At 31.0% G+C, this 20,724-nt stretch overlaps 6 protein-coding genes and 1 non-coding gene across 7 annotated transcripts; 5 read left to right on the top strand and 2 right to left on the bottom strand. All coding sequences in view use genetic code 12, as the record gives it.

Moving 5' to 3' along the window:
• Window positions 1-5,865: 5,865 nt before the first annotated feature.
• On the bottom strand, window positions 5,866-7,270 carry RJT21DRAFT_32035 (acetate uptake transporter family protein). The gene has a single exon (XM_064884155.1). The coding sequence runs from the start codon at window positions 7,027-7,029 to the stop codon at window positions 6,235-6,237; it is 795 nt and encodes a 264-aa protein (XP_064738406.1). The 5' UTR covers window positions 7,030-7,270; the 3' UTR covers window positions 5,866-6,234.
• Window positions 7,271-9,667: 2,397 nt separating this feature from the next.
• RJT21DRAFT_32028 (uncharacterized protein) lies at window positions 9,668-10,544 on the top strand. Its single transcript, XM_064884154.1, has one exon. The coding sequence runs from the start codon at window positions 9,853-9,855 to the stop codon at window positions 10,204-10,206; it is 354 nt and encodes a 117-aa protein (XP_064738405.1). The 5' UTR covers window positions 9,668-9,852; the 3' UTR covers window positions 10,207-10,544.
• On the top strand, window positions 9,672-9,745 carry RJT21DRAFT_t91. The gene has a single exon. It is a non-coding gene; the product is annotated as a tRNA-Val (tRNA).
• Window positions 10,545-11,499: 955 nt separating the features above from the next.
• Window positions 11,500-12,291, top strand: AYR1 (acylglycerone-phosphate reductase; the record flags this gene model as incomplete). The annotated part of the gene is made up of 1 exon (XM_064881643.1): window positions 11,500-12,291. A coding segment is annotated over one exon (698 nt), but the record flags the coding sequence as incomplete, so codon positions are not given.
• On the bottom strand, window positions 12,235-14,841 carry RJT21DRAFT_130410 (uncharacterized protein; the record flags this gene model as incomplete). Its single annotated transcript, XM_064883002.1, has 1 exon — window positions 12,235-14,841. One exon carries the CDS (start codon window positions 14,839-14,841, stop codon window positions 12,235-12,237), a length of 2,607 nt encoding a protein of 868 aa, XP_064738403.1.
• A 1,265-nt stretch (window positions 14,842-16,106) lies between these two features.
• On the top strand, window positions 16,107-18,068 carry RJT21DRAFT_120135 (uncharacterized protein). Its single transcript, XM_064881642.1, has one exon. The coding sequence runs from the start codon at window positions 16,241-16,243 to the stop codon at window positions 17,984-17,986; it is 1,746 nt and encodes a 581-aa protein (XP_064738402.1). The 5' UTR covers window positions 16,107-16,240; the 3' UTR covers window positions 17,987-18,068.
• Window positions 18,069-18,954: 886 nt separating this feature from the next.
• Window positions 18,955-20,696, top strand: RJT21DRAFT_120133 (Gfo/Idh/MocA family protein). Its single transcript, XM_064881641.1, has one exon. The coding sequence runs from the start codon at window positions 19,017-19,019 to the stop codon at window positions 20,472-20,474; it is 1,458 nt and encodes a 485-aa protein (XP_064738401.1). The 5' UTR covers window positions 18,955-19,016; the 3' UTR covers window positions 20,475-20,696.
• Window positions 20,697-20,724: the final 28 nt, after the last annotated feature.

The following is a 20,724-nucleotide window of genomic DNA, read 5'->3' as shown; positions in this document are numbered from 1 at the left end:
AATATTCCATAATAGATCAGCCCTATGTTGGCGCTTAGTCTAAATATCATACTGAAGTTCATGCGGTAAGTGTTGAAGAATATCTAACCTAGATTCTAGGAAAGGCGAGGGGTAGTCATTTAGAGGCCATTCACGAAGTTGTATGACCGTCGATTTAACCGATTATTCTTGGATTAAGGACTGCTGAAGCCCTGGGAAGCCTAAGTGTCCTCCTTGATTGATTTAGGCATGTTTAGCGGGGAGGCTATTCATTGTCTGTTGGTCCGACATAAAATAAGAATATATTCATACTTCTGAGTGTTTATTGGGCACCCTGGTGGTGTTTAGATTGTTGGGGTTTACCAGCATCTAACCTCTAAGGAGATGGCTACACCACTCGACTTAGTACTAGAAATGGGAAGGGTTTCTCTGGCTTGCCAATTCAATTAAGATGATACTGGCAATAACAATTGGACTTGTGAAGTTGGAAGAATATTTGTGAAAGTGAATATCTATTGTGATCATTATTCTGAATGTAATTATATACCTTTCAATTCATTATTTAATCATTAACTGAATACATTATAGTGAACTTCTGAAGGAGTTTAATTAGATTTCATTATTGTTTTGTTACATTTAGTTGATTAAAATATTAGAATTAGAAAAAGGATCATTTAGATTTCAAGATGGTTGAATATTTCAAAAGTGTTATCAATGAGAAGTAGAGGGAGAGAGAGAGAGAGGGAGGAGGAGGATTAAAATATTTAGCTGAGGAAGGGGGGGGAGGGATTTCATCTTTTATTTATTCAAAAGTTTTTACTTCAAGTTATCAATCTCAAAAAAGTGGTTTAAATTTAATTTCAATGTGATGGAAAGAGCGGGGGCGGTTCATTGTTTTTTTAATCAAAATATATTCAATCAAACTTTCCTGAAGGAATTAGAATTTAAGAATAATAATAGTTGCTAATAAGATGTTGGCTAAATCTAGAGAAAGTTGTATTTAATAATGTGGGGTTAGTTAGATTTAAAAGATATATCTTTAGCTGTGGGAAACAATTATACAATCTTTTGGAATTCAAGTTATATATGGTTGCTGAGGTAATGGGATTTTTGTACATATTTCAAATAGTTATATTCATTTATTTTGGTTTCGGAAGATGTTAAGAAAGTGAAAAGTCAAGAAAGTGAAAAGTCACTTTGGTGGTTTAAATTAAATAAATTGGAAGTCAATTCATTTGTTGGTGAGAGAGAATGTTATAAGGCTCAAGAACCTGTAAGAGGGTGAAAAATTATTATCTTGGTAGTTTATTTATTACGCATTGACATTTAAAGCGGTATTGATATAGTTTTATTGTGGATCCACCGTATTTTTTGAAAGGTTAGAAGCTGCTTAGATTATAGATAATGTAGTAAAATTTAGCTACAGTAGCTTCAAAAATTGGTAACTCCAAGATTTAGACATTAATTTTATGGTTTACTAATGATTTCAATTTCTTAAGAAATTTTGAAAAATTGGGGAAGATTCGAATCATATATTTTTAAGTGAGCTGAAGTTTTATTAGAGTCTCCTATACTTGATTTTCAATCATTTAGTCGAACTATAAAAGGTGAAATCAAACTGTGTTGTATTATGAAAGGTTTATTTGCTATTAATGACTCTTATTTACCATATCAGAAAAGTATAAGCTTTTTGGATAAAGCTACTAGAAATGTTTGTTAATTCTTTTTGAGTCTGTTTGATTGACGTTTTCGTCTTACATTTATTCAATGCATATCAAGAGCCAGATATCGCAAGATTGAAGATCATCATATATTTCACATACATTTTGTCATGTGTAGATGAACTTGAAAGTTAGTGCAATATGCTTGCATTGTTTAAAATTCAATGGGCTAAGCTATATATATCACTGCTAATGAAATGAAAATGGCGGTTAGTGGATTGGAGAACAATTACCACGAGGGATTTTATCGGAAGATTCTGAAGAGTCAAGCACTAGTCTTTCTTGGTTTACGAGTTCTAGTGGATTCTTCACTTGAAATTTGAACGAGATTAGCTTTCTAGTTGACAAAATTAGAGAGAGGCATAATATCAACTACAAATAATAACCTTTCAATTTCCTTCGAGACATTTATTTATAATCCGTGGTATTAAGACTTGGTCATTTTATTAAACAAAATAATCTAAATGCCATGAATGGAATGGTTATTTTTATATATAATGTGTCATAGTTCATATTTTCAAACTGCTTCTTTGATTGCAGTTTCATCTTTTAAGGATAAATCCCCTCAACTGCATCCTCCAAAGTTGATATTTCTTTATTAGATTGTTTGTTACAGTAGATTGAGAGTATTACTTCTCGAATAATATGGAGATGTCGGGAATCGTTATGTTTCAGTATTGGCCTCATCTGGAGGTATACCACTTCTACCATCTTCATTCTTATTTTGTTGTTATTGATTCGGGTGTTGTTTTGTCACTTTCACAAGTGAAGGTTCCTTGGCTACATTCACTTTGTTGTTCTGGACTCAAAATGATTATTTGCCAAATCATTTAAAGTTCAGCAAATATCAGTCACAATCAAACAGAGAATAAGCTTGTATGAATTAGGGAATTGTATAATGATAGGTCATGGATTAAGATTTAAAATGAGATCAATTAAATAAGATGTTTGGCTTAAATAGGACCCGTTACAATAGTGCATTCAAGGCATTGAATGTTCCTATCTAAAAATAAGTATTAATCCTCAAAGGATTTAATGATCATTAATAATGCTCATATTGCCTATGTACAAATAGGCTGCCATTATTAATATTTCATAGGAGAGTAGGTAGTCGTGTGAGATTACCACAGATGGTTGATTGGAAGTTTGGCTCCACTAGCCAAAGAGTATATTATGCTGAAAGAGGTTATAATTCAGAATAAGATCACAAGAAGTATTGATCAAGCCTTTTCTTATGATCATGATAATTCTAATATTAAAAAAGAACATTGATGATACGATAGCCTTGCAAGGAATCCTCAAATAAAAATAGGAAGTTGTTTAACACTATAATTTATATAATTAAGATGTGGAAACTAATAATAAGGCATTGACCAAGTATATCAATACTTCAGTTGGATTTATTATCAAAAACAAAATATTGTATTCAGGTTGTGTATAAGAGTCATATGCCAATCTTCAATTCGGTATAGCTTAATCCCTTTCCACGGAAATCAATTTAGAATCAACGCTACTAATCATGAGTTTTCAAAGATATGAGTGCTTCATTATATTCAGGTACGGACATAAAGGTACTAGTCTTCTATATAAAAGATCTGACATAAAAATCCAAGAGAATTGAAATGATCTTTAGTTATACTACTGTTGAACTACTGTGTTTACACTAAGGATAAAAGTTATTAGACATTAAATTTAAATGAGATATGGAATAAGTTTCTTTTGAGGGGCAATAAGTTGGAGGGGCTCCTATAGTGGCTATAATAGTTCAATATGATTGAATTATGAGATTGACAAAATCGTTGCTACATATAATCAACTTAAAATTGCTGCCTGTTTACTTCAAGTTAAAGTAGAAGAAAACCATTGAAATTTGATTATTAAGATTTGAATGTGTTGATATTTGAATTTGTTGTATTTACACTCCTTGGAGGTCATTGATTGGTATCAAATATTCCATCAAATGTTCCTAAAATCATTAAATCATAAGTTATTAGACATAAGTCATTTTAAAGTAACTATTTTATTATTTAACTCGTGCCTTCTTAGGCTACATTCATTACCTAATTAAAAACATCTAGATGACTGATTTATTCTGAGCATTTGTGATTATAAGTAATAATTCTAAGGAGACGGTATCTATCTGATAATAATAGGGAGGTGTGATGAAAAGTTATTATCTAAAAGCTTGATAGAATTATTCTATTGACTTTTCTCTCCTTCTTTTGGTACATTGATTTTCCATAGCTCAAAATTTCTAGGATTTGGAAGGTAAATTACAAAATTATTATTTCACTTTATTATGATTGAAAGGAGTCTACCTTATGTGATAAGTCCCTATATATATCTTGGTTACTTGTGAGGCAAGTATGATAATCCGGGTCAAGCTCAACATGTGAACAAATGTTAAGCCTGGACCCTTTCCTTAATAGATGCAGCTGAATCAAAGGGAAACTCTATCACTTGATATAAATAAGGAATTGTTTTCTTTTCAACTTGAATCTACTGGGACCAGAAATTAATAATCTAATTCGGGGCCCATTTCATATTCAAAATATGGTTAAAAGACTGATAAGAAATATTATATCCCTAGATTATATTTCTTCATTAGGAAGTATGCCCACGATCCCAAATAAATATCATTCAAAAAAAAACAAAGATATAGATTACTCAATGGAAGAGGCACTGATGGATTTTTGAATGGACCAATATGGTATAGCACGATACTTTGCGAAAAAGTCATAAAGAAAATATTTTATTATCTAAATACCTAAGGATTGTTCATAGTATTGTTCTAATGCTTTATTAGAATTATTTAATTAAAATTAATGAAGAGATTCAAAAAGGTAAAAGATTTCATGCTGACTTTGATTTATTGGAACAATTTCTATATCGTCATTAAATTGATCAAATTTTAGTACATGATAATCATGCTGGAAAAATGAATTCAGCCAATGGCATACTTTTTCTTACCAACAGATATCCTTGGTTATTTAACTAAAATCAATTGCTAGTTGAGAGAGCTAGCCCTTATGTTTATAAGATAACGGTGTTAATGTTGAACTGTTGTTGGAGGTTGGACCAGGAAGGTCAATGAAAAAAGGAACAATGGGTGCAAAATCATCTCCAAAATATGCAACTTGGATTGAAGAAAAACCAAATAGCTTAGAACAATAGTTTGGTCAAAATTTAAGAACCAAATTTGGCCAATCAGATTATATTTCAAAAACAAAGCTTTTTTGATCCTGCTATGATTATAAGTAAGATCCATTTCTCTGTTAGTATCACTTATCACAATTTAGGTAGGTAGTATTAGTTGGAGCCAGAAGTATGCTGTGCTGGCTGAGCTTTGATCAATTTACTAACCCTTTTTTTCAGACTCCTATTCATAGCTACTTATTCCTAAGAAAATAAGGGTAAGTGGCTGAATGCACTTGGAAAAAGATGATTGACAAAAAAAGGTATTGTTAATTAGTCTCCTATGATGCATGAAAGCAAAAAAGGTAGCATAGGAAATCTGAAATGTTAAAAAATGTTTAAGGGAGAAGAAGAAATGATATTGGGAATCATTTTCTTATGACCAACTATTCCTGGACAGTAGAAATCTTGCTTGTTACTAAGCTGCATGGCCAAAATAGCTACAGAAATACTTCAAATATAACATATTGAAAAAGAGAGTAAGAGTTATATTTGTTCGTGATTTAGACAATTCTAAATTGTATGTTGCTTATAGAATAATTCAGTGACTATTTGCCCAGTTATTATCTTCGTTCCTGAAATAGTTACTTACTTCAGTTAAGAACCTTTACTTCTTGAGACCACAAGATAATTACAGCCAGTCTATCCTCAAGAAATTTCCTTGTTACTGTTACTTCAATTTACCTGATATTGTTGAATTAGGACCAAACGAATATCAGCCATTTAGACAAATTATCCACTAGTAAAGAGACTGTATGACAGCTGATAAGAGTTGTAGTTGTATTTCAAGATCCCATAAGTTAAGACACCGGATGACCATACCAGTCAATACCTACTGTATAGTCTCTGCAGGCTATTGGGTAGATAAATATTGATTCAGGATAATTGATTAGAAATTGTTTAATAAGTCCCAAGAGAGACATAATTATAACAGAGATGTTTTATCTAAATAATGGCAAGAATTTATGATGTTAGAAAAAACCCGGTATTGCAGAAATCTTCCGAATTGCTATTTCCACCAGAACCAATGTCCATTCTTTAAAATACTAGTTATATCCTAAAGTTTGGAGATATAGAGGACTACTAGTCTTGTCGTGATAGTTGTTTCCTTCTTAGATGTATTCGAAACGTGCATTAAAACGAGATATGAAGAATTCTAAATCTATAAGGCTGATTTGGTTTGTGGATCAGACGTTTTCAAAAGCAGAAGAACTTGACATGATTCTGACATTCGCTAAACTTACCTGCATCGACCAATAAAGGTTGTCTATTTTTTACATATATCTTGAAGTTGTGTTGCTTGAAATTTTTTGCAGCCGCGTCACAGTGCTATACCACCTTACCAAAAAGAAAATGATGGCATTCGATTATTCTTAAGCAGAATATAAGAAATTTGACTGGTAGACATTCCAAAAAAGGCATTGTACCATCCCGAAATTGAAGTCACGACTCCCACTATACCAGAAGCTTTGGTTAAGCCAACAGCTTCACCCAAAAATTGACTGATGGCTAGGAGAATGAAAGTGACTAACAATAGGAGAAAAAAAGAAGTCAATTCCCATGATGATTTCAAGGTGGACATAAATAATAAAAATGTAAAAATGGACCATCCAACGAAGATAAAACCAATTGCATTGTGTAACTGGTTGCTGTTTGAATATGCTTGAATAATTCCAAAAGAATCGATAAATATCACAGCATAGCTTGCAAAAAATGCCCCATATGAGATCATAGCCGTGCCAGAAAATGTATCTCCTTCTATTAATGACCAAATTCCAGCAAAGAATTGAACTACACCTCCATAAAAACAGGCTAAAGATATGAAAACATTTGGAATAGTAATTCCCATTGCATTGGAGTTGAATAAAGAGAGAACAAATATAGTTGTTGAAAGGGCAAAGAGACCAAGAGGGACTGCATTGTAATGAATCTTCCTTGAATCACTTCTAGATTTGATTTGAGGAACTTGTGTTAGAGCAAGCATTAATTCATGCCTGTGATATTTATTATCTCCAATTATCACATATTCTCCTGATTCTCCAGAATATTTTATTCTAGTTAATATTGGGTCCTGGATATTAGTTGAAGAGGAAGACACCGAAGAAATTGAAGCATTTTCTAAAATTAGAGGCATGTTTTCTTTGAGTATGCCTATCTAAGAGCTAAGTCAACAGATGGCTTTTCGTTCATTTATATAAATTTCTTTACATAATGAGATCAAATAATTATGCATGCATCATAATAACTGGGCATGATTAAGTCAGATATTTAGTGTTTCCATGTTGGCCGTTATTTTGGAATGTAACATTGATGCTTGTTCCATCAGATCCAAAAAGGTTGCAGTAAAATGAAGACACAAAATTTAAAATAAAATATAAGGTGCAGATCCTTATGCTTTAGCTTCTATAATAAGTAAGTATACATACTTATCACGAGTGATTTCTCTTGGAGTCTGCAACGGATTATGGCAAGCCGAAAATGATCATATTTAAAATGACTATTCAAATAAGAGGTTCTTCAGTATCCAAGATCTATTTAGTATAGATAACTTTGACATACTTGGACGACCCAAATCATAGCTCTGTTCTTAATATTCTTGACAAAGTATGAAATTAACTAAAATAAATCGATCATTAGAGCTGTACCCGTTAAGTTTGCAGCACACATATCTTCAAAGATTTCCGACTTCGGAGTCTCTTTTTTCTCCACCCCCTCTTTTTTTACTACAGAAATTATTATAGAAGTTTGACACTTTATATGCAACGGTGCATTATATTTGGACCTTATTTTGTTGCTTGTTTAAATATAACTCAAAGAAACACATGTATTTACTACTAGGATTTTGTTTATTTTTTAACAAATATTAATATTTTTTTCAAATTTCGGCACTATAACTCCGGAATAATAACTTCTTTCAGTTTTGATAGAATGAATAGAGTTTCTCTATTCACCACTATAAGATGGTTTAAGTTATAATTGAAAAGTTCATTGGTTAGAAAAGTCCAAGTTTTAAAAAGTCACCAAGAAAACTCAAATCTTCATAAATGATACTTGATCTACTCCCTATTCATTGCAGCGAGGGACTCGACAAAGCTCATCAATGCTGCTTAGCTTTTGCCGGTGATCTTAGTGTACTCCTTAATGAAAAGAAAGATAACAACATTTTACAAGAGGAAATAAGGAAGTTAGAAGTAGCTTCCATCTCCCATTTAATACAGATAATCTAAATTATATTATTTCAATGATCCAAGAGTTCCAACCTTTGGTTTTCCAGACAAACATGCTATGGAAGAAGATATTATCTACGTAGGACTACTGCTCCACAACCTTAACTACATATATTGTGACACTTACACAGCTGTTAAGTCATGACATGTTAACTCAATTACCGCATCACCTTAAAGCTAAAGGTTAGAATCTGTATATATTCTGTGAGATAAATTTTGGAGAACATCATACCCCGATGCAACCAAGAGATATTGAAAGGGTAATGCATTGGTGAAGCCACACTTCAAATACATTCACAATTCAACTTTTCATTCTCCAGCTAACATAGTGGTTATGGTTTGACAGACCTAGAAAGGCAGCTAAAAAGACGGTGGGCTAAAGCTATTCCCAATTTACTTATAGATGAATACCACTTTCAGTCGAGATCGTTTCCAAAAATTCATTACAGACAAGACGAGGACCGTCTCCCTTCTGGGAACGGTGCCTTGGTATCAAGTATTGACATGATTTCCAAATGGGACTCTTCTTCATATCAAAGTCCAGCTTCAACATGATGAGGTCTCAACAGAGGGAGCACCTACGTTTTCAAGCTTGGTTTGAAATTACATCAGCCAAGCCATAGTGCCTCTCTAGTTAGCATCACTCAACCTGAGTCAGATCACTACTATAATCAATATACCACCCTCAGGAGGTGGAGAGATTGGCAACAGTTTATGCTTCTAGTCGACAACCACTCATTCAAAAGTCGGAGTCGAGCCCATTAGGAATCAGAAATAGTCAATCCTAATACTTGGTCGGTCTAGATTACTCTCCTTTACATGTTCTATCCACTGCAAAACTGCAGCACTCATACCGTTTGGAAGAATTGCACTGGGACCAGCTAGGACATGGCCGCCATTGCGCCCCATCCCCCAGCACCAACCACCCTGGCTGAATATGTGGACTGCCACGACCACCTTTATCTACATTCCTCAATTAGTTGAGTTATATGGCAGAAGCTCTTTATTTCCCTCTTTCAATTGTGGACTACTACAATTGCCCACTTAATATTTACCCAGCTTCTCTTGCTAATCGATACCTATACATCATAAACCAGTTGTACAGTCTACAGAGGCAATGCACTCGATTCTTCATCTACATAAACAATCCAACTTAATCTCTACATTTTACATCTAATAATTTTGATGAAATGGGAGTTTCTGCTTGTTACAACTTTCTCTCAAGTTTTTGCAATCATTTATTCACTTGACAAGCTTTCAATCACATAAAAAGCTGCAAAGTATTTGTACTAATTCCATTAAATATTAAAATTATTTAATCCATTGGAGTATAATCTTCAATTTTGCTCAAGAGTACTGTATAACTTGGGTTGAGGAGATAGGACCAATTTGAAACTATAGAGATTGTGAATTTTATAACTAAGAAAGATGAAAACCGGTAACCGGAAGTAAATATTCGAGGCTAAATCCGACTATGTTAAGTATGAAAATCACGTGATCACAATTAAAATGTCAAGAGCGAGAAGTGAGAATAATTTAAACAAGAAAAGGTTCTGTGGTCTAGTTGGTTATGGCATCTGCTTAACACGCAGAACGTCCCCAGTTCGATCCTGGGCAGAATCATTTCTTTTTTTTTGCCAGAATTTAATTAACCAAATTTTTTTTCTCATAATTTCTGATTAATACCTAAATTTACTTCTATTACATTTGAAGCTTATTCAGACTACATAATGATATCGCGATTGAAAATACATCCAAGTAATACGTTGGTTATAAGACGATTGAATAGTACTGCAACTGCTTTAAATATAGAGCCATCAATAACATTTTTCACGAAGAAAACTTGTATGTTATGTACCAATGCTCATGAGATTTTAAGAAGAACTTTAGAGAATGATTCATTGAAATACAAAGAAATCAATTTGGAGATTGTTGATATCATGAAACCAGAGAATCAGAAGTGGTTTGATGCTTATTGTTATGACGTACCTGTTTTGCATATCACTAGACCCAATGAAAAGAAGCCAGTAAAATTTATGCATTATTTTTATGAGGATAAATTATTAGACGAACTTAACAAATAGACCTATTAGCCCCTGTAAATATTAAGACTATATTCATTTGTAAATATATATCATTTCCTACTTACAATCAGATTAAACACATAAATGTCAGTGGTAAGAAATCATCATATATGGATACTTTTCATTAATTCTCCAAGCATTTGGATCAAATGACTTTGATACTGCAAACATGGAAGTTTCACTATTCAATTTCTAATACTTTCATAAGACTCAATAGTTTTGATCTTTCAAAATATCTCTAACTTTTTGAATTTCCTATTTATTCACTTGTTGGTGAATCCAACACTTTTCTTTCAATATGTGATAGGGGAAATCTTTCTAAAAACTTTCTTCATTTTATCATAAGCTAAGTTTTCTAAGTACCTGAGTTTGACTACTCTCTTATTTTTCCCTTACAATCACTGAGATTCTAATAAAATGGCTGTTTCACTACGGGATTCGGGTTATACGAGCTTATTCTATTTATTTAAACTATTGTCCTGGTTAAACTCATGTGATTGATATGTCACTAGAACTTAATGCTGATGTATAGCTCTATAATCCATTAATACTATGGAGTACTATTTAGTCTTATTAGTGATAACTCAACTAAAATCATTATTTGCAGCAATATTCTCTTGAATTTGATTTCCCGCATACTCGATTTATTTCACCTTAAACCGTTTCCGATATCAGTATGCTATTTTTAGATCATTTTCAGACGTCATATATTTCTTCAAACTCTCGATATTACGCCACCTACATCTGCGCACCAATTGTTATCCTATATCCAGAGGGGAAGAGTGAAATGCGGATTTTCACAGCCAAGAGGACATTTGTTATACATTTTATACTGATAGTACTAACAAATTTAGTTGAGATACTCATTATAGTACTACTATCCAATAGGTAGCATTCAGAATAGGGTGAAACTTAAATTAAACTCTGAAGATTTTAAGAAAAACTATACAACAAAGCTTACCATTCGATTCTTACTCCTCCTCGGTATTTAGGTTTATCAACACCCCACGATCTCGCTACAAAAAAAAAAAGAAGTTCAGATACTTGAAATAGATAACTTGAAAATAATAGTAATTGACTTAGAAGCAGAATTGACCAGAGATCACAATATGTCTGAAAAACGTCAAAAAGTTGCCTTAATTACTGGAGCATCATCAGGAATTGGATATGCAATCTCAATTGAGTTTGCCAAAAGAGGTTATAAAGTCTTTGCTGGAGCTAGAAGATTAGAACCAATGGAATCATTAAAGGATCATGGAATTATAATCTTTAAATTGGATGTAACTGATTTAGAAAGTGTTAAAAATGCCAAAAAATTTATTATTGAAGAAACAGGTGATAAATATTTAGATATTCTTTTTAATAATGCAGGACAATCTTGTACATTTGCTGCATTAGATGTTAGTGATGAATATATTAAACAATGTTTTGAAGTCAATGTTTATGGACCAATGAGAATAGTTAGAGAATTGGGTTCATTAGTTATTAATGCCAAAGGAGCTATTGGATTTACTGGTTCTGTAAGTGGAGTTGTTCCATTCCCATTTAGTTGTACTTATTCAGCAACTAAAGCTGCTATTCATCAATATGCTGCAACTTTAAGAATTGAAATGTTAGGATTCGATGTTAGAGTACTTAATTTTATTACTGGAGGTGTTAAAACTGATATTGCAGATAAAAGATCTTTACCACCAAATTCAATTTATAATATTCCTGAAATGGTTGGAGCTCTTAAGGAAAGACAAGAAATGGCTGCTAGAAATAATCCAATGTCAGCAGAAGAATATGCTAGAAGAGTTGCTAATGATTTTGAAAGATCTAAAGTACAAGGTACTTTAAACTATTATCGTGGAACAATGGCAAGTTTATTAGGTTATATTTTATATTGGTGTCCAAGATTTATTCTTGAAAATATTTTACTTAAGAAATTTAAGATGACTGCTGTATACAAAGTTTTAAGGGCCAAATATTCAAAGGAAAAGATTGATTAATTAAATAAATGTACATTTAACTAACTAACTAAATAAACTAATTATAATTTCTTTTATAGTGTTCAATAACAATGGATTTCATTAATGCTCGAGGTGCTGGTTTATTTGTAAACATTTCAAATTGAGCTAATGCTTGAGCATAAAGATAATTTAAACCATTAACTGCTACCCAACCTTTATCTTTAAATTCAGTTGCTCTTTCTAAAATTGGAGTCATTAAAGGATCATAACCAGTTTCAAGAACAACTCCTCCAGAAGGACTTTTAAACCAATTAATTGATAATTGAATATTAGTTGGTTTCCCAGTAATTCTATCTGAACTTGGTACACAACTTATAATAATTGTTGGATAATTAAAATTATTAGGAATTATTCCTCCATTAAATTCATCATCATTTAATAAAATTATTTCAAAATATTTTAAATCATCTATTTTAGAATCATATTCTCCAGTTGATAAAGAAGATGAAGGTCTTATAGGTGATAATGAATTAAAATAATTTGCTAAATCTTGAGCTTTTGTATATGTTCGATTATATAATAAAATCTTTTGATAACCTAATTGAATTAATGCATACATAGCAGATCTACTCATACCTCCAGCTCCTATAACTAAAGCAGTTTTATTTTTACTAACAGCATTAATTGGAGATATATTATCCATTAATGATAATCTTACTCCTAACCAATCAGTATTTTCACCTCTTATACCTATAATTTCATTTGGATTTTCAAGACTTCTTTCAGCAACAATTGAATTTAAAGCTCCAATAATTTTAACATGATTTGACATTGTATCAACATATTTTAAAGCTTCTAATTTAAATGGCATAATAATTGCTGTACCTCCAAAATTTGGAGATTTAACTAATTGTGCAAGATATGGCATTAATGTAGAACATTCAAATACACTATAAGTATGAGGTAAACCTAATGCTTTATAAGCAGCATTATGAATGGCAGGTGATAATGATTGTGATACATCACTTCCCATTATATAAAAATTTAAATCAGGTAATAAAAATGATGAATATAAGGCTTCATGAATTTGAAATGCAGTTAATGATGGATTATTAATAGGAATATCAACAGGAGTTAAGAAATTATTAAAAACTTTAGAAACTTTACCTAAAGCATTATCATTAAAAGCAGAAACTTTTAAATTTGGAAATTTAATTCTTAAATATTCTGTAAATTCAAATACTTTAAAATTATCAGAAACTGTTGTAGCAATTGATGTTAATCTTAAATGATTAATTTTTAATTTTTCACATAATTTAACTATATCAAGACCAGTAGTAATACCTTTTAAATGATTATTATCAAGATCCCAAAATTCCAGATCTTGAGAAACAAATGAACCTATAATTTGAGTATTTCCTCTAATTTGATTTAAATGATCAATTATTAATGAAGAATCTTGATTACTTATAGAATCATCATACAAGAAAATACTAAGATCTACCAGTATATAATCCACAGCAACTTTTGCAATTGAATAAAGAGTATTGAAATATGAATTATAAATTTCGGCTCTTATATCGGAATTATTACTTGAATTCATAAATCTATTGATTTCAATAATTGGATTATTAATACTTAATAATAATGGTAATGAACAATTAGTATATCTCTTTAATTGAGCTATAAATTCTTCAAAATTAACAATAGAATAAGGACTCACTGATTTTCTTTTTAATTCAAGGATATCAATTTTAATTTCAATAGCATCAACTCCATAAATAAATTCATCTATATTATCCCATAATTTTAAATTTAATATTTCCGGATAAATAATTTGGAGACACAGAGAAAACTTTTTATTTAATGAAAGTTTTAAATGTAAATCTCCAGATATAGTAGAAGCTGAATTTGAACCTTTTATAATAAAAGTTAAGAATTGTACAAATTCCTTTTCTAATGGTTTTAAAAGTAAATAATTATGATCATAATCAGATTCAGATTTATATTGAGAAACAGAACCATTAGATCCTCCTATAGATATCATATTTCTTTTAATTATATTTAAATCTGAATCAGAATGAAGATTAAAGAAATTGAAATCAGAAACTGATCTATATTTCAAAACTTTTGATTGAATGATTTGAATTCCCTTTTCAATATCATTTGAATAATCTAAATAATTAAGAATTCTTAATTCTTCACATTCAATATTTACAATACAATAAATTTTCGAATTTTTTTTCAAATATTCAATGACTTTAAAATTATCAATTGATGATGAAGGTAATACAAAAATACAATTATCATGTTCATTTTCTTTCAAAGATTGACTTATTAATTTATATTGAATATCTCGATATTCTTCAAGTGTTACTCTATTAATGAATATAGCTTCAGGTATACCTGTATATTCCAGAACACAATTTTCTACATCGATATGTTTAAATTTTAAAGCAGCCAGTGCCATTAATGATAATGTCAGTTTCCCAACTCCTCGTAAACCTATCAATACGATTGAGGTGACACTTGAAAAAGAATGAGGTTCAGAATCATATGATGCACTATCCAGTAATGAAGTGACCGATACTTCTCTTGAACGATTACCTTGATTAACTTTTGTTGATGTATTATTAGTATTAGTATTAGTATTAGTTGTGGATGAGATGGAATTCTCTGTCATTGATCCTACAATAGGATTTGATGGAATCAAATCATTGAAACCAGAAGAAACTCTTCGATGTAAACTACTAGTACTAATAGAAGGTTGAGTAGATGTGATTATAACTGGGGTTTGCTTATCCATTTGATCTAATGATTGTGAATATCTCATAAAAGATACAAGATAATGAAAAATAATACAAATGACTTAAGCTAGATCAACGGAAAAAAGTACAAGTTACAAACCTTAGAAATAAATTCATCAAAACTTCATAATTAGTTGTAATTGTTTAGTTAATTTAGTTCATAACAGTAAATCTTACCGGTTCGTTAGAATTTTTTGCTACCCCATAGTGAGATGAAAAAAGATTTAGCGGCCACTCACTCACTAATTCCAAATTAGGTATATGGAGGTTTATTTTGCCTATCCCAGGAATAGTATTTATCCGATATCGAAGTTAAGTGCGATTAGATGTTTCGTAGTTTTAATAATTATGTATTTAAAGAGGTTTATAAATTATATATTACCGAAAGCTAATTATAAGGTTACTATATTATTAATATATATGAAACTATTAGCGCTAGTAAACATTGATCCTGATAATGCAGGCTCATCTAAACTAACTGAGCCACAACACACCCAGTAAAACCAAATAGTTAATATCTATGAAGCATTACATTACTTCGAATACTCAATATCAATCACCTACTTATTGATCAATTAACTATGGAATAGTTACTGGTGAGGTATACGGTATATATTGTAATAACATAAACAATATAAACTCAAAGGCTAGGCTAGGCTAGGCTAAACTAGCACGTGATTTTTCAATCTCTGCCCCGCGTCTTCCCATAGTGATGATGGCTAGTACAGTATACTAAATAGTTAAAAATCTCTACTATTTCACATATAATTCATATAGACGTATATATAATAACTGTAATTAAATAGAATGCCAACGGCCGCACCATATCTTTGGTATCGTGACAAGGATGTACTAAAGATAGGCCAAGTAAATCGATATCGTGTGAGATATACAAGGTTAGACTCAAGTATAAATCAAATATACTTCCGATTGAAAAATATTGAAAGACCTCCAATTCGTGCTATACATTTAATAAATGGTCCATTTATATTATATTGTCATGTTATTCCGAGAAATTATAATGCGAGGAAAAAGTTTCACCCAGATAATCTCGAATTCAATAAGGAAGTTAGATTCAATAATGATATCAAGCCAGGTGAGTCCTTCAAAGTGATATTGAATCTCAATGAGAATTCAAGAGTGACAGATGAACAAAATGGAACAGAGTCAGAAACAGAAACAGAAACAGAATCAGAACCAGAAAGTTTTGAATGGGAAATTGATATAATAAGTCAAATAGTCATTAATAGAAAAGGTGAAATTAATTATGATTTTATGATTGGTGATGATATGCAAAAATTAAAAAAATTAAGTCATATGAATAGTCTTCAATATACCTTAACAAGTTTATCAACTGGTGGAGCAAGTGCTATTGAAATTGATAAACTTAAAGAGAGAGAATTAAATCATTCAATAAATCCACAACTTGTCGTTGAGAAGAAATCTACCGATGAAATATGGAATGAACCACCACGAGATCCAACTCATCCAATCCATTTAATTATAGTGACTCATGGGATATTTTCAAATTTGACGGCTGATTTACTTTATGTTCGAGATACTTTAATGAATAATAGTTCTGAGAATGTATTAATTAGAGGTTATGCCGGTAACGCAGGTAAAACAGAAAGAGGTGTTAAAAAATTAGGAAAGAATATGGGTAAATATTTAATTGAATATATTGAACATGAATGTCCTTATAAGATTGAGAAAATTTCATTTTTGGGACATTCTTTAGGTGGATTAGTTCAATTATATGCAATACGATATATCTTATTAACTAAAGGTATAACATGGTTTAATGATCATAAGATTCAACCTCAAAATCTTATATTTTTAGCAAGTCCATTACTTGGTATATTGAATGAAATAAGTTTCTTTTTATCATGGTTTTTAGATCTTGGAACATTAGGTAAGACCGGTCGTGATTTAACACTTTCAAAAAGATTTTTATCATTAAAGAGTAAACGAGAGACAAGTGATGATATGTCTTTGAAACCAATTTTAGAAATCCTTCCTGATTCACCATTACAAGAATTTCTAGGTAAATTTAAAAAATTAACGATTTATGCTAATGCTGTGAATGATGGAATTGTTCCATTGAGAACTGCAGCATTATTATATCTTGATTATGAGGCCTTGGGTGATGTAAATGAAATTAAGAAACATCATCCAGTTAATACGCATTCTTCTTCGCTGAATGCATCAATTCAAACAAATACATCTACAAATACAATAACTGAAGTTCCAGAAGATGATGATACTAATGGTGAAGGTGAAGGTAAAAAGCTAAAGAATCAACTGGTTAATAAGATTAGAGCTATTGGTGATATATTAAATTTAAATTTGGGTTGGAAACCAAGTCATTCATCAACAGCTTCACGTAAGTTAACAAGTAGAGAAAGAAAATTCTTAAGAATATCAGCGAAAGGGATCGATTCTGATAGTATTAGACAATATGAAAATGATGATGATTACGAAGAGGATGATATAGGAAATACTACAATTGTATCTGATGGTACTGCATCTACTACCACTAATACTGAACCAGCACTTAATATTCCTCCAAGAGCAAATGTTGTTGAATCAGCTCTTAATGCTATAATATGTCCAGTACCTTCAACTAATTTTATCATGAATCCAGAAAGTCGAAATGCAGTTATATTTCATGATAAATATTATAAATTTGAGAACTTACCCAAACCTGAGAATGAAAAAGATGAAGAGCATAAATTTTTGTTTACTTGGACTTTAAAACATGATTGGAAACTAAAGAAACAAGTTAGGATTGCCAGAAAATATCATACGGGAGAATTAAATTGGAGAAAGATTTTAGTTCACTTGCCACCAGATGCACACAATAACATAATTGTTAGAAGAAGATTTGCTAATGGATATGGGTGGGGAGTTATTGATCACGTTTGTGAGAATTTATTTATGAGTGATCGGTTACTGCAGAATGGTCATGGAAAGCTTCATGATAAACCACAAGATAATGAAGTTGTTAAAGCTAAGATGTAAATTACATAGAAATGATTACTGTAATATATATTCAAAATAAATGTATGATTATTAAGAATTGGATGCAAAAGTCATAAGCCGCCAGTAATAAACCTGTATGTTTTGCAATTTGACGATCCGTAAACATCTACGGCATCAATCGTAGTTAGTTCGTAAAGGATAATAGTTTACAGTACGAGAAAACCATGACGTAATTGTTCGCATTCGTACTTCCGGCCGAGAACAACAAAAACGGCGATGGCGATAAGGAATTAGCTGGAGATATAGATAAGATGAACAAAAGGGGCTCACAAAAAGTGCGGATTTCAACCTTAAGTATACAATGTAGTTTGTGTAACATGGTTGACACAGCTAAAGCAAAGAGAATGTTAAGGAAGGAGTAAGAGGTACAATTGGAGAAAACAATGGAGGGAGCAGACGTTATGTACATATACGTTCCATAATCAATTAGGGTAACATTGATAGGTGATTCCTTATGGCTCCAATCTCTGCTCGTATAGAATAATTAAGAAATAACAGTCGGTTTACTATATAATCTAGAATCTGTAAGTTAGTATACGAATAAGTCTAATTAGGGATCAATTGGCATAACACACCCACTCCTTTCCTTACCCCCCCGTAACTAACTTCGTCACTAGCGTGGTACCCAGAAATTAGTAATGATCACCACACGAGACATCTGCTCATACAATGGTCCTGTACTGAATTGCCGGTCCATAAGGTTTTTGAAAATAAATAACCATAGATAAGCTAGTTACACAAAGCCACATTCATAAATAAATCTCACCAAAATTTTAACTAGTTAGGGGCAAATTCACTGTTAACTAAAAGTAACTGATCACTTGTTGGAATTCAGTAGGGTTGGTAACATGCGTTGAAATTTTATCGGCTACATTAGTAGTATTTTCTTTTGTAATTATAAATAGATTTGTGTATCCTCTTGTTTATACTTCTATATATGTTTTCCATTTTTTTTTTTTGATCTTATTAGTATTATTCATTCATTTAACTATCTAAATAATATCGTACTATGGGCTCAATCCCTTCTTTTAATGATGTGACATACAATTCTAACAATTCAAATAATAATGGTGGTAATAAGAAACTTCAATTTATTGTAATTGGAGCTGGTTTAATTGGTCCAAGACATGCGGATCATATAGTATCAAGACCTGATTGTCAATTACTAGCTATTGTAGATCATTCAGCAAAGGGTCCATTAGTATCTAAACAATTTAATACTCGTCTATTTAAAAATTTAACTGAATTATTTGAATTTTGTGAATTTAATAATGAAGGTGTAACTTATCCTGATGCAGCCATTATTGCAACTCCAAATCATACTCATGTTGATTTAGGATTACAATTGGCTTCAAAAGGTATTCATTTATTAGTTGAAAAACCTTTAGCACCAACTGCTGAAGATTGTAAAACTCTTGTTGATTATTGTCATTCCAAAAATATTCATCTTTTAATTGGTCATCATAGAAGATTTAATCCTTATATTATTACTACTAAAAAGAATTTAAAGAAATTAGGTCATTTGGTTGCTATTCAAGGTACTTGGACATTATGTAAACCTCCTTCATATTTTCTTGAAAAACCTTGGAGATCTTCACTTGAATTAGGTGGTGGTACATTATTAATTAATCTTATTCATGATTTAGATTTATTACAATATTTATTAGGTCCCATTGAAAAAGTATATGCTGAATTATTATCTAAACAAAGAATTGATAGATTTGATAATCATAATAATAATATTTCACCTAATTCAATTGAAAATTCTAATCTTGTTGATGAAGGTGCAGCATTAACTTTAAAATTTGCTAATGGATGTTGTGGAACTTTTATTTGTTCAGATAATGTAACTTCACCATTTTCTTTTGAAGTTGGAACAGGTGAAAATCCAACTGTACCATTTAATGAAGAAGTTCATGGATTTTATAGAATATTTGGATCTCATGGTACAATATCAGTACCTGATATGAAATTATATCATCAAAAGGATAATGAATTTGAAGATGATTATGAATTGATTAATAATTCAATGAGTAATAATTTTGATGATGCCAGATCTTGGTTGAAGCCCATTGTTACTGAACAATTAAAAATGGATCATGAAGAAGAAGATGAAGATAATGAACTTGATATTGATATGGAAAATACATTATTACCAACTCCATCTCCATCACCAAATTATAAAGAGTATAGTCCAATACATAATTCGACTCGTCCTACTGAATCATCATCAACCACCACCAAAACAAAGGAAAAACCCAAACCATTTGACTTACAACTTGATCATTTTGTAAACATTATCACAGGTAAAGAATCCTATGTTAAATGTACCGGTGAAGATGCATTACAAGCTTTACTTTGTATTGAAGCAGTTATGAAATCAATCCAATCTGGTTTACCACAATTTGTCAAGAATATTGATCAAGTCCAACCCAATAATGAATTATTGAATGAATATAAAAATTGAAAAATCTCTAAAACTGTTTAATTCCTAAAATTCCAAAAAATGGCTAAAAAAAATGCAAAATATTTTGCAACTATTTTATTTATTAATTGTTGTTAATGTTCTTCTTCTTCTTATTATTACTATTATTATTTCTACTATTACTTTTACTATTGTGCTACAGGATATCGGCTTTTTATGTTTAGTTCATCATATTATATTATATATTATTTAACTAAATATATGGATAAAATTATATAAATAAATTAAATGA

The sequence above is a fragment of the Scheffersomyces amazonensis genome, assembly GCF_036850825.1.
Source record: "Scheffersomyces amazonensis strain UFMG-HMD-26.3 chromosome Unknown RJT21scaffold_3, whole genome shotgun sequence".
Taxonomy (NCBI): domain Eukaryota; kingdom Fungi; phylum Ascomycota; class Pichiomycetes; order Serinales; family Debaryomycetaceae; genus Scheffersomyces; species Scheffersomyces amazonensis.
This window is presented reverse-complemented; position numbering and strand designations above follow the sequence as displayed.